At 40.5% G+C, this 12,955-nt stretch overlaps 1 protein-coding gene across 1 annotated transcript in view; it reads left to right on the top strand.

Annotated features, from left to right (window-relative positions):
• The window catches only part of LOC104547550 (disks large homolog 1-like), a gene marked incomplete at its 3' end in the record, with an annotated part of 23,928 nt that extends 11,428 nt beyond the window's left edge, over positions 1-12,500 (top strand). Inside the window, exons 4-9 of the mRNA XM_010193300.1 lie at positions 48-98; positions 1,511-1,635; positions 2,976-3,145; positions 3,752-3,888; positions 5,929-6,073; positions 12,374-12,500. Of these exons, the coding sequence (XP_010191602.1) occupies positions 48-98; positions 1,511-1,635; positions 2,976-3,145; positions 3,752-3,888; positions 5,929-6,073; positions 12,374-12,500 (755 nt within the window). The remainder of the gene's footprint in view (positions 1-47; positions 99-1,510; positions 1,636-2,975; positions 3,146-3,751; positions 3,889-5,928; positions 6,074-12,373) is intronic.
• Positions 12,501-12,955: the final 455 nt, after the last annotated feature.

Genomic DNA, 12,955 nt, shown 5'->3' with positions numbered 1-12,955 from the left:
GTGTTAGTGTAGAGTTCTCTGTAATTCTCCCTTTTCTTTCTTTACAGGTCAATGGCACGGATGCAGATTATGAGTATGAGGAAATTACTCTGGAAAGGGTAACATGCTAAATGCCTTTCTGTACTCTGTTTTAGATGGGATTTGATACTTCAGTATGAAAAATTAACCTCTTGATACTGCTAAATGGCAATCCAAAACAATCCTTACTGCTTGGTTTTTTTCTTTATGTAGATTATTTAACCTAAATTAAAAATACAGCAGTTGCTGGAGTTAGGAATAGAAGTTTTTATTCATATCCTTGACCATGAAGGAAAGGATCTCCCTGAGACATACTGCCTTTAATGTTATCTATTCTTGTAGAGAGTAATAACACAAGTTGTTACTTAATTTCCTAGATTGCTATTTATGATAGGCTTTTATTTCTACCATTAAGTTTTATACTGAGATTCAGGCTTACAAGCTGAGATTACAAGGTGATACCTTGTCACATGCATTGCTTTGTTACATTTACATTTAATGCTGGGATCTATTTCAGCTCTTTTTCTTGAGCTGCACCCTTAGAAAGAAAGGAAGAGTTGTGTTTGATACCTGTGCATTCATATCCTTGACTATGAAGGAAAGGATCTCCCTGAGACATACTGCCTTTAATGTTATCTATTCTTGTAGAGAGTAATAACACAAGTTGTTACTTAATTTCCTAGATTGCTATTTATGATAGGCTTTTATTTCTACCATTAAGTTTTATACTGAGATTCAGGCTTACAAGCTGAGATTACAAGGTGATACCTTGTCACATGCATTGCTTTGTTATGTTTACATTTAATGCTGGGGTCTATTTCAGCTCTCTCTTTCTTGAGCTGCACTCTTAGTAAGAAAGGAAGAGTTGTGTTTGAAACCTGTGCAGCTCTGGTTGTTACTGAGAGGGCCAAGAGGTCTTGCAGTTGGTAGTGAGGGCAGGCAAAGGGAAGGGAAAATGTCAGTCTGAATCTCTGCATCTGTGAGGATACATCACATATGTGACACGAAGTACTTGGAGGCTTCTCAAAAATAATTTGTTACTAATTATTTAATGAGGAGCAAATATTTGTAGGAATAATCTCAAAGATCTGGCCCACTAGAGAGGGAAGCTTTTGTCTGGTTTATCAAGGTCCCTTCAGTGAGAAAGCTGGGGTTGGAGCTCTTACAGTTACACAATGACTTGTGTTCTCCTTCCTTCTAGGAAAATAAGCGTAATTACATCTTACATACCTTACTGCACTTCTATGTAGTAAACATTTTCTTATTTTTTGAGTGAAAACTATATAGTTTTGGCTTACTTGTGTTCTCCTTCCTTCTAGGAAAATAAGTGTAGGTACATCTTACATACATTACTGCACTTCTATGTAGTAAACTTATTTTTGGAGTGAAAACTATATAGTTTTGGCTCTATATTGAATCAGACAGCTATATTAGAATATCTTTTCCCCAAAAAAGAAGTGTATAATTTTTTTTTCTTCTTCTCTACCTTTAGGGAAATTCAGGACTTGGCTTTAGCATTGCAGGTGGTACAGACAACCCGCATATTGGGGATGATTCAAGTATTTTCATTACAAAAATTATAGCTGGGGGTGCAGCTGCGCAGGATGGAAGATTACGGTATGATCACTTTGTGTTGGGTTGCTAGATGTTTGCTATTATGTTTTCAAACGGTGGATCGAACGCTTTCTGTTACTTCTGGTAGTTTTATCGTGCTACATTATGTTTTAAATACGTCTTTCTTACAGAAGTATTTTGAGGATAACGAAAAATGCTTGAGTGGACCTGTTGTTTTTTTTCCCCAACCTATAATATCTGCAGTTAAGTGAAGTTAAGGAAACTTCATTGTTTCTGCTCAGTGGTATGAATTGATTATGCCATATGCTCTACAGTCCTTAATTTAGTATACTATGAAAAATCTTAGGTAGGATAAGTAACTCTCGGTTATTCATATGCACATTTTCTGATCTGCAAGATAATTGAGCTTAATAACAACTCTTTTACGCGTGGTATAATGCTGTACCTGAATTTTTCAAAAGCAGTATTTTTTGTTTAAATTAATCGAGTACTCCAGTGTACACCGTTCTTATTTAACTGTGGACTGATACTACTGCTGAAGTCCTAGTGAGGAAATATTGGCGTATTGCTAGATGGCAGCAGGTGATATTTGCAAATTCCTTTGAAGAATGCTGTTAGAAGTTAATAACAAACTGCATTTGTAAATTATTTTTCTAATCCAGAGCAGTCTTTACCTCCTGTATCACTGTGTGGGAAAAGCCCACACGTGATTGTAGGATGAGCTTTTTCCCTCTGGTGTTGTCAGGACCTTGCCCTATCATTTCTGGTGCAGATGCCTGATGTGTTATGGTTTTTAGCCCTGATGAGCTGATTTCAGGGCTTCACCTTAGCTCGTTGACGTTGTCGGCCGTGCATCTGAGAGCACACGGTGACGGGTGGGTCAGGCATTGGGCTTGGTGTAAGGAGAGCTCGGTGTTCCTACAGCAATGTGTTAAATGGAGTGGAAGGCCAGCACTTAAACAGCTGCTGAAAAGCGGGAGTGGAGGTCGACTTGTTCATATCATGCCTTAAAACTGCTGCATTCTCATTGTGTGCCTCCTAGTTTTGGAATTCTTAAAGTCTTTCCTATAGCCCTAAACTAAAGGTAGTTTGTATGAAGCTCTTTTCAAAATACTGTTTAAATTTAATACAGGTAAGTTGGTGTCCTCTTCAGCTGTGAAGAAAACATTCCCGTTAAATGTTTTCTAGTGATCCTTGTTTAATTTTTAAGCACTAATAATTAATTTTAGAGCGTTGTCCTGAATCTAGATAGTTTTTAAGCAAAATCTATGTATCTCAATGTGATAACGTAAACGTTAGTCTATTGTGGGTAAAACAGAAGGCTCCCAATGTATCCGCTCTGCTATAATACAACAGCTGATCATGCATGTTGCTGTCTCTAGGGTTAACGATTGTATTCTACGAGTAAATGAGGTGGATGTTCGCGATGTGACACACAGCAAAGCAGTTGAAGCATTGAAAGAAGCGGGATCAATTGTACGATTGTATGTCAAAAGAAGAAAACCAGTCACGGAAAAAATAGTGGAAATCAAACTTGTAAAAGGCCCTAAAGGTATGTAGGAAGTGTAACACATCTATTTGACAAGAAGGGTAGAGTTGACAATTGATTTCTGCATTTATTTTTCGAAAAAAGAAAATAGTACCTTCCATATGAAGTTCTAGGAGATGCAGAGTAATACAAAAATAGCGGCATCTCACGTGCTCCTGAATTTTCACCCATGTGTCCTGAAACTGGTCTTGTAGAATGTGTATTTTTCTTCCAAATGATAATAACGTGTTTCTGATAGTATTTAGTAATTTTACAGTATGTTACAAATGGGAGCAAAATATTTAATTGAATCACCTAGAGAGTAAAAAATACTTAGCGAAAGTATTATTTTGCTGGACAATGGTTCTGTAAATATCAGTGGTGATGCTTTAGTTCTGCTGTGTGCCTCTTTCAGAAGTCGTGAAGTAAATGAGTCAGCTTTTGATTTTCAGAACTTTCTGGAGAATTATGGAGTTCAGTTGGAAAGGCATCCAGTGTTGCTTCAGCCAGAGCCCAATATTTATATATCTATATGTATGTGTGATACAAATAGTGTCATTATCTGTGTAATCATTTGAATCTAATGAATGCTAAAAGGTTTTTCTGAGTGATTACTTTATCTTTAAACAGGTCTTGGTTTCAGTATTGCTGGTGGTGTAGGAAATCAGCATATACCTGGAGACAACAGCATCTACGTAACCAAAATCATTGAAGGTGGGGCAGCACATAAAGATGGCAAACTCCAGATTGGAGACAAACTTTTAGCTGTAAGTAAGAGCTGCATTTTGTTTATGTTCATTCACTTAGGCCCGATAAGGGCGTGATTCACTTTGTGGTTAAGCTGCCTGCCAGTGGAGTGTAATTTCATAGAAATAGGGGAAAAAAATGATACTGCCAGGAGATCAGTGGTAAAAATTAAGTCTGCAGCGTGAAACACCATCTTATCTAGAAATCTGAAATTTCACACTCAGCCCAGTGTTTCGTGCCAAACCTGTATTAATCAGCATGTTTATTTCTGATGCCTGCTATTATTTTTCTGGGATCTGAGTGATGGCATTGTAGAGCAGCATACAATAGTATTGTTTCTTTTCTCAAAAAAAGGAGAATGGACAGGAACTCCATGTACCGGTGGCTGGCCAGCCTGTAGTGAAACTGCTGCTTATACTGGGTTTTGTGTTTGTGATACTTCTGAATGGCATTTCTTTGAGCTTAAAATACTTTGAAGTTGAATTTTTTTATGCATAAAGTAAAAATAACTTTCAACTTTCTTTAATTCCATCTGCAAATCTAGTTGTCCAGCTAGAAAAATGGGAGCCAGGGATTTCTGACTCGTAAACTCAACTCTTGTAAGGTGTAATTGCCACAACCTCCTGCCTCTACCAGGCGACGCCTGCGTCTGTAAGAGCTCTGAGTACCTCTGTGCTCAAAAGTGCCTGACAGCAGAATGTGGGCTCTGTTGCTTTTTGAGCAGTAAGAAATGGACTCTAAATGTTCACTGCTGAGTTTCCCAGACTTTGTGGGTAAGTTTGTCACTTGTACAGAGCTGGGAAAACTGAAGCTACTTAAAAATAAAATTAAATAAAATAGCCTTGGATTGCTGTCAGGCACTGTTCTGGGGATGCAAGGAGCATACGCAATATGCTATTGGATATATTAAATACACTGTCCTGATTTATTGTAGCTGTAATCATTCCCTCAGTTCATTAAGTTAGGAAAGAAGTGAGTAAAATACCTTGTATAACATCATCTGATGAGCTGAATTTCACTTAGTCAAAGCTTTAGTCACTAATGTAGTGGTAAGCCCCCATATTTGGCAGGCTGTAACGTTCTGTCTGTGTGCTTAGGTTGTGCTGCAGTCACCAATGTGCTGCAAAATGACTTTTTGGCCATAAGGAGTGGTAGGAATTTAAATACGTTTAAAAAAAATCAGTAAGAGGATTTTATGAAACTCTTAGAAAATGCAGATGGAAATAATATATTCAAGCAGTAGAGTTTTTCCCCACCAATAACAATCGAGAAGGCTCATTTGTTTTTACACAGTACATAAAGTTAAGTAATCAAACAGAGGAAATTGTGTTTGGTCCCTCGGGTTCAGTGTAGTACAAGCTTTATTTCCTATGTTGCCTGGAATTACCTGCAGAAGTTACTTCCCTCTCCGAAATATGAAAGAGAGGTCAACAACTCAATTTACTAAGGCTTTAAATGGGATACTAAATGTTAAAGCATTTTTTTGTAAACTGAAGTGCTAGTGTTTCACCTCGATAGTAATAGTTTAAAAAATCTGTTGCCCCTAGAGTTAAACTAGTTCTTGTTTGGGGTGTACATCAGTCACTTTGGATACTTCTCCAGTGTTGACCCCTACGTCTGACCTCTTGCAGGAGAATCTTGTCCTGTTATAATGTCTAGAACTTCATTATGTCCTGATGAGATCATGTAGGATTTATTCGTCCTAGAAGAAACTTTCTTGTGATTACTGCTTGCAATAACGCTCTGTGTCAGTGCTGAGACAGTGCACGTTACAGCACTTTGAGTGTCGTATTTGTCCCGTTAGTTTTCCAGTTGTGTGCCTTCTTTACAGTGCCTGCAGTTCAAACAGGTTTTACAGTCTTGTGAGGAAAGACTTGCATTTGTTATAGCTCACAGAACTACAAAGCATCTCTTATGCAACTTTTGTATGATCAATTGTCTGTTGCACATGAATCCCAATGGTAACTCTCAGTGCAGAGCGCTCCAGCAGCCTCCAGTGAGCATCCTGTGAACATGTTCATCGTGCTGTGTTGAGAAATTGTTTCTATTTCTCTCCTTAGGTGAACAGTGTTTGCTTAGAAGAAGTTACTCATGAAGAAGCAGTGACTGCCTTAAAAAACACATCTGACTTTGTTTATCTGAAAGTTGCAAAACCCACCAGCATGTTCATGAACGACAGTTATGCCCCTCCTGACATCACAAACTGTAAGTTCAGTTTATCTTTGTGATTTAATGATTTCTTTTTCCTTTGAGGCTTTGGCATGCCCTATTTTTAGTATTTTAAGCATTTCAAGCTTTTTAAAAATTAGACAGTGTGAAAATCTGATATAAGAAAATGGATTAATTGGGAAAATTATGTGCTGAAGAGAACAATATCTGATAGCTTGTGTACTGAGAAGACAGCAGCAGTCGGGCTCTTGGCGTGTGTCCGTGTGGCCTAGCCCTACTGACTCGGTGTTTCTGCTCACTCCCTGACGAGTACAAGGAGATGGTGTCCCTCATTCTCCTGAAGGCTGTGAAGACTGGGAGGAGGGGGGGAGGTCTTGACTGCCGATGCGTGCCTGCAAATGTGTTGTGAAATTCCACGTTCACTTGAAATCTTACTTCAGTTTTGACATAATTGATAATTCAAGTGGAAAACCAGTGAATGCTATATTGAAAATAGTTACAAGAATGTCTATAAGAGTGCTACTTACAGGAGTCATTTTGAAGTCGAACATTCAAATCCTGAAAGTTCACAGTTGAAGTACAACATAAAGAAAATTAGTTATTTAATATACTGTTTCTTCAAGAGGGATGTTACCATTTAGTGACTACAAATTGGTGTTCTCCTTTGGGTGGTTTTGTTTTTATATTCACATTATCTGTATCAGTAGGTACTTTTAAAGGAGTATGTGCTCTGGCAGTATGTGTAAGGGCACGCTGTTGTCCCTCTTCTCATGCAGCGAGTTAATTTATCTCAACTGGTGGATGAGCTGGAGACACTCAGTTCACTGAAGTTCATTGCATCATAACAGAGCCATAAAAGAGACAGCGGTGTCTTCAAGTACACCTTCTTACCATGTTTGCTGGCTCTTCAGGAAAGTTCATAGAAGAGAATAATAGAATGGTTTTGGTTGGAAAAGGCCTTTAAGGTCATCGAGTCCAACCACTGAACCAGCCCTAACTCCACCGCTAGATCATGTCTCGAAGCACAACATCTACTTGTCTTCTAAACTCCTCCAGGGATGGTGACTCAACCACCTCCCTGGGCAGCCTGTTCCAGACTTGAGAACCCTTTCAGTAAAGAATTTTCTCCTAATATCCAACCTAAACCTCCTCTTGGTTTTTGTTTTTCATTCGTGTGGGTTTTTTAAGCACTCGTTATATCAGATACATCTAAAAGTACTTACTGGCTTGGCATCTGTACTGTCTGCAGAACATGCAGCAGGTTACTCACTATGCTAACTTGTGTCAACATGGCACTTCATTCCAAAGTCCACAAAACACCAAATTCAACATTTGGTTGTCTCTAAGACTTTCTCTCTGGAACTGGTCTAGTTGAGTTACAGGGCTGCCTCACTTTCCTTGGTGATGAGCATTCAAAATGCAGAGCTAAGGATACTGAAGAACTGTTTGAGAACCAGGTTCACAGATTTCAGTGTCTAGGTTTTCTGCAAAATCTCTTTGCTTTTGAGACTCCTGCAGTAAGAGTGCCAGCCACACAATAGTATGGTCTTGTCAAGTGCTCTGATGACACAAAAGATGGGACAAAGTAAGTTAGCATCCACATAGATAATGAAATCATTTGGTATTTGATGTATCTTTGGGCTTAGTGTCTTTGAATTGAGGGACATTTGATCAAGACGTTTCTGAGATTCTGATTTACACCCGTATTTACTGAGATGAGTACAGGTCCTGCCAACACCGCACACCTGGGGCTGAAAATTGACCTCTGTAATTTGCTATTTACCAGAGTGGGTGAACGGCTTCTGACTGCCTATGGGGGAAGTTAATCTTGAACATCTTGTTAAAGAAGAACTGGGGCTTTCTGAGACCAGAGCATTTAGCAGGAAAAAATAACTCGGGGTTGTGTGCGATAGCTGTGGAGACTGGTGTACGAATGGATGATGAAAACTTGACCGCAGCCCCTGACGGTCTGGAATGGTTGATTGCTATGTGTGTTTGTGTTGTTTCTGTGAGGTTTTTTTAAGGCTTGAGGTGTGGAACACAGGAAGTTCCACTTAAATTTGAGAAGAAACTTCTTCTCAGTGAGGGTGACAGAGCACTGGCCCAGGCTGCCCAGAGAGGTTGTGGAGTCTCCTTCTCTGCAGACATTCAAAACCCGCCTGGACGCCTTCCTGTGTAACCTCATCTGGGTGTTCCTGCTCCGGCAGGGGGATTGGACTGGATGAGCTTTTGAGGTCCCTTCCAATCCCTAACGGTCTGGGATTCTGTGGACTGCTAGATTAGACAGATTGCAGTGATCTCCAGTTTCTGACTGAAGAAGAATGCAATTATGAATGCTTGTTCTTTCTGAGACATTGCCATTTGAGTACTGGTCTGTGTGGCACCCAGTGTCTGAGACACTGAAAAGGGAGAACTTCCAGTACAGGAAACATGGATATTCAACAAAAACCCCCTATGTTCACTGCAAGCAGAGGGACAGCAGCGCTGTCCTGTGGACAGGATGGTCCTGAGGACCAGTGCCACCCAGCTGGCTACCACCAGCCATTGGCAGCTGAACTGGTTTGTGTTTGATAGTCATAGCTGTCAGTCTTCTGTAACAGGCTGTATGTCGGTAGGGAATGGAAACTGCCTCAGTAATCTGTGTAGGTCATTAAATGGGTCCTGGAACAAATGCCCAGTAACTTGCTGGTATAAATATTTCTAAAGTTATTTGGTTGAAATGTTACTAAGAAGGTCTAGAACCTGTACATACACTACCTGTATGTTGCATATTTTTGAGACAGGACTTCTTCCTATACAGACCTTCTTTGAAGACATCATTAATTATGCATTTTTTATGTCAAATTTCAAGTAATTTTGCTCTGTGTGTGTGCCTGGGTACAGTATTTCCACTCCACATCGAGAAATAAAATACTGTAAGAGTTAGGGAATAATCAGCTTCCTTACTAGAGACATAAATGCCTAATTGTTCCTTAAATGGCATAAATACGGGAAGAGAAGAGCATGGAGTAACAGTAAATGGCAATACAGTTTTAATTTTGTTTCCCATTGTAGAGATTGTACTTGTGATTGGTGTCCTCAGTTTACAGGTAATGGGGAAATAATAGGAAATCTTCCCTCTTCTTTCTTTGTAGAACTGGTTATGTCAAGAGTGGGGGTGGATTTGGAAATGGAATTTCTCCTTAAGAGTCTTCGACTCTTCCTGTCAAAACAAGTTCATTTTATGCATGTAATTTTCTGCTCATTCAAAACACAGGTCCTTTATCACCCACATCAGTAATAATATTTACTTGGAAATAGACATTTAGACCTGATCCAGGCTTCAGAAAGTGATGGCTTGCCTTTTATTTCTGTCATGGTCTTCATGAATATTTTTCAGGTATAATCCCTAGGTTGCTTCATAGCCGAGTCCTAGTTACATGGTGAAAGTCCTGCAAGTCTGTGAACATGTAACCTTCAATGAAAAATCTAATTCCTTCCTATAAAACATGCATCGTTGTAGCTGTCATTGACTTGTTGAAAGCATCTGTAAATTCATTTTGTGAATTGAGAACAGAACGTACAGAGCTGCTGCACCGTGACGCGATCTTTAGTATTTTTTTTATTCAGGACCTTTTTTCTGCTAATTGGAAAAGAGCTCATCAAGTCTGCATTCCGTTTCTTTGTGCTTTAGCTGTAACACTTTCTGAGGAACACCAAAATAACTGTATTTATGAACAGTGGTAATTTTTTAAAGTATCACTTGCTTTAAACAAAAAGTGTGTACGGTGGCGTGGAAATACGCTGTTGTATTAAAATACTTATTTTGGGTTTTTTTTTTCAATTGAAAAGTAAATATTGCTGTATGCACTGGTAATCGTTGTAAGAATCTGCTGCCAAAACTCCAGTGAGGCTAAAAACAAGTTTTGAAATTGCCCATAAAGTGTCCAGATCTGTTAGGAGTGCGCAGAGGCTGCATCTCGTGCTGGGGCAGACAGAAAGCATTAAGGAGGGGGATCTGCAGTCTCTGAATCCTTGCAGGGAGCAGAAGGATGGAGGTGCAGTGTACACCTTGCAGCTGTTCTAAAACTTGGTTTAGGAGTCACGTGTCTTGAACAACTCCTAATTCTTGGGCAATTCTCAAATACGAATGCTTCTGTTGATCATCTGGTTTCTGCACAAGCGATGTTCCCTTTGCTGTAGACCTCTTGAAGCTCTCCTGGGGAAGCCTCCTGTTGTCCGTGTTGTAGAGGGGGACATCTACCTCTTGCACTGAGATTGTGAATTTTGCTGAAACCTCCTGTGAATCCAGAGCTGTGATTTCCAGAAGTTCTGCATGCTCCCAGACTGGGGCTTGCGACTCACTGACCACTGGTGTGGCTGAACAACGCACTTGGTCTCTTCACTGGCTGGTGCTTTTCAAGTACCTGGGCTGTTAGCAGTGGATTTTAATGCTTGCTGAAACACACTCTAGAAAACTGAAAGAACTCTAATAATCTGACAAAGCTGTAAAGAATGAGCTGCAGTGTGGCTAATCAGCTGTGATGGCAGAGGTTACGTGTACCAGGCGTTGTGGTGCTATTGGCTGTTCCCTATGTGACTTGGTACCTCTTTTATTAGACCGTTGGTCAGGGAGACCTCATTCATGTTTATAAATATTTAAAGGGTGAGTGTCACGAGGATGGAGCCAGGCTCTTCTCGGTGACAATGATAGGACAAGGGGTAATGGGCACAAGCTGGAACACAGGAGGTTCCACTGAAATTTGAGAAGAAACTTCTTCTCAGTGAGGGTGACAGAGCCCTGGCCCAGGCTGCCCAGAGAGGTTGTGGAGTCTCCTTCTCTGCAGACATTCAAAACCCGCCTGGACGCCTTCCTGTGCAACCTCATCTGGGTGTTCCTGCTCCGGCAGGGGGATTGGACTGGATGATCTTTTGAGGTCCCTTCCAATCCCTAACGTTCTGGGATTCTGTGATTCTGTGGTAAGGTAATGCTGATGTGATACAGGCTCCGTGTGTCAGACTCACTGCACGCAGGTTTACTGGGAATCCAGAGCAATGCAGAATCAACCCATCAATCCGTCACAGATTGGGTGGTTTGAAAGCTGCCCGTTTAGCAAATCTATCATAAAAATACTCGTGATGGAGTTTGTACATGATCCAAACATTCTGGCAGTGGTTTAAAAAAAAAAAGAGAGAATATACATGTTGCTTCTGTAATCTGTGCCACGTCCATTCATTTGAAAGCTTTGGGCTTGGTGTGAATCCTGAAAGGTCAGGCACCACGTCAGATACAGCAAGTGAAAAAGAACAAAAGCAGTCGGGCAACTTAAATAATGTTGAATCTGTGAAGTGTCTCCACCCTCTGTCTTTAAGCCTCAAAGCCTGAAGCACTTTTGTCAATTGTAGAACATGCTTTGTGGTAGCAGACAGCAGGTATGACTGCGCCTGGTGAATCGACACTTAAAATCGATGTGCTTAACGTGGAAATATAATGCACTCTCTTAATTATTTATTGGAACAGCTCTCCTGGAATTGTAGAATATTTTCCATCCCTTGAAATCATTAAGATGATACATCTTTCTAGTGTGTGTGTTGTGGCTCAGGTGCCTGTTGTGCAAGAGGTCAGACTAAATCCTGTTCATTCCCCTTCCCAGGTTTAATCAATGAACCTGTGAATAAGGCAACTGACCCTTGCCTTGCAGTTGAAATTTTTTGCGCTGCCTTGTTGAAAATTGATGCTGCTTGCCTTGAGGAGTACGAGGTGGAGTAATCCTACCTTTGTTTCCTTCTGAGTGCTGCTGGCTGAGCTGGTGGCATCACTACCAGCACCCGTGTCTAAGAAACGAAACGTCCCTCCCTGTTCAGACTGGTTATTCAGAACGGCCTGGAGTATTCTGGAGGTGTTAGGGTGCTCCACATCAAAGCGTTGCAAAGAGAGAGGTGGGCAGCTTCACAGTTAGGGAGAAGTGTGACATGAAAATGATGCATTTTTCACTGATGCTCCGACACAGTGATTTTAAGAAACTGAAGTTCCTAATTGACTTCAGTCAAGTTAAAGACAACTTTAAAACCAGATAAATCTCCAGACCGTCCTCATGGGCTTCAGCTATCCACGGTGTCTGTTTCTAAAGAGAGTTTCTTTGAGGCACATTCAAACTGGAAAATTTGTTTACTGACTCAGCATGAGGAGACTGGGGAATGTGCAGATGTGAGACGATGCTTTAGAATGGTGAGATTTGAACTGCTGTATTTCGTTTTTAGAAGAGGTCACTCCTTATGTTACTTTGTTTCATTTCCTCCAGCTCTTTTTCCTTATTGCCTTAGTGCTTATTTTATATTATTTATTCCTCTTTGAAGCTTATACTCAGCCAGTGGATAACCATATCACTCCATCTGCTTACCTGGGACAGACCCTGCCCCCAGCATCACCAGGGCGATACTCACCAATTCCCAAGGGAATGCTTGGAGATGACGAGATTACCAGGTAATGAACAACCAACCCTGTGAGATGGAGATTAGTTCTTACTTTAAAGCCAGCAATGCTTTTTCTTCCCTCCTCCCTGCCACCACCACGTACAAGGGTTTGTTTTGATGGATTTGTAAATCCAGAAAGGCTGGAGAGCTCTTAATCCTTTAGCATTAACAGACCATTCGTTCCTTCTCTGCTGCAGTAGATTGCATTAATCTTTCGTTCATCATTGCTGATACAAGGAAGCTCTTGTAATTTTCTTACCCTTCTGTTCTGCAAGCGTAGGGATGTCACACTGCATTTTTTAGTGTGTCCTTGCTGAATTCCGTGTCGCACCACCATCTGATACGGGTAACGTCAGTCAGCTCCTGAGGCAGGGTCTGCCCAGGATTGCATCCCTAGCACTGTAAGTTGGAGAATTAATCTTGGTCTGTTAGAAGGCAGGGTATATATTTATATTTTTATATATA

This window comes from Mesitornis unicolor, unplaced genomic scaffold (assembly GCF_000695765.1).
Source record: "Mesitornis unicolor isolate BGI_N332 unplaced genomic scaffold, ASM69576v1 scaffold1181, whole genome shotgun sequence".
NCBI lineage: Eukaryota > Metazoa > Chordata > Aves > Mesitornithiformes > Mesitornithidae > Mesitornis > Mesitornis unicolor.
This window is presented reverse-complemented; position numbering and strand designations above follow the sequence as displayed.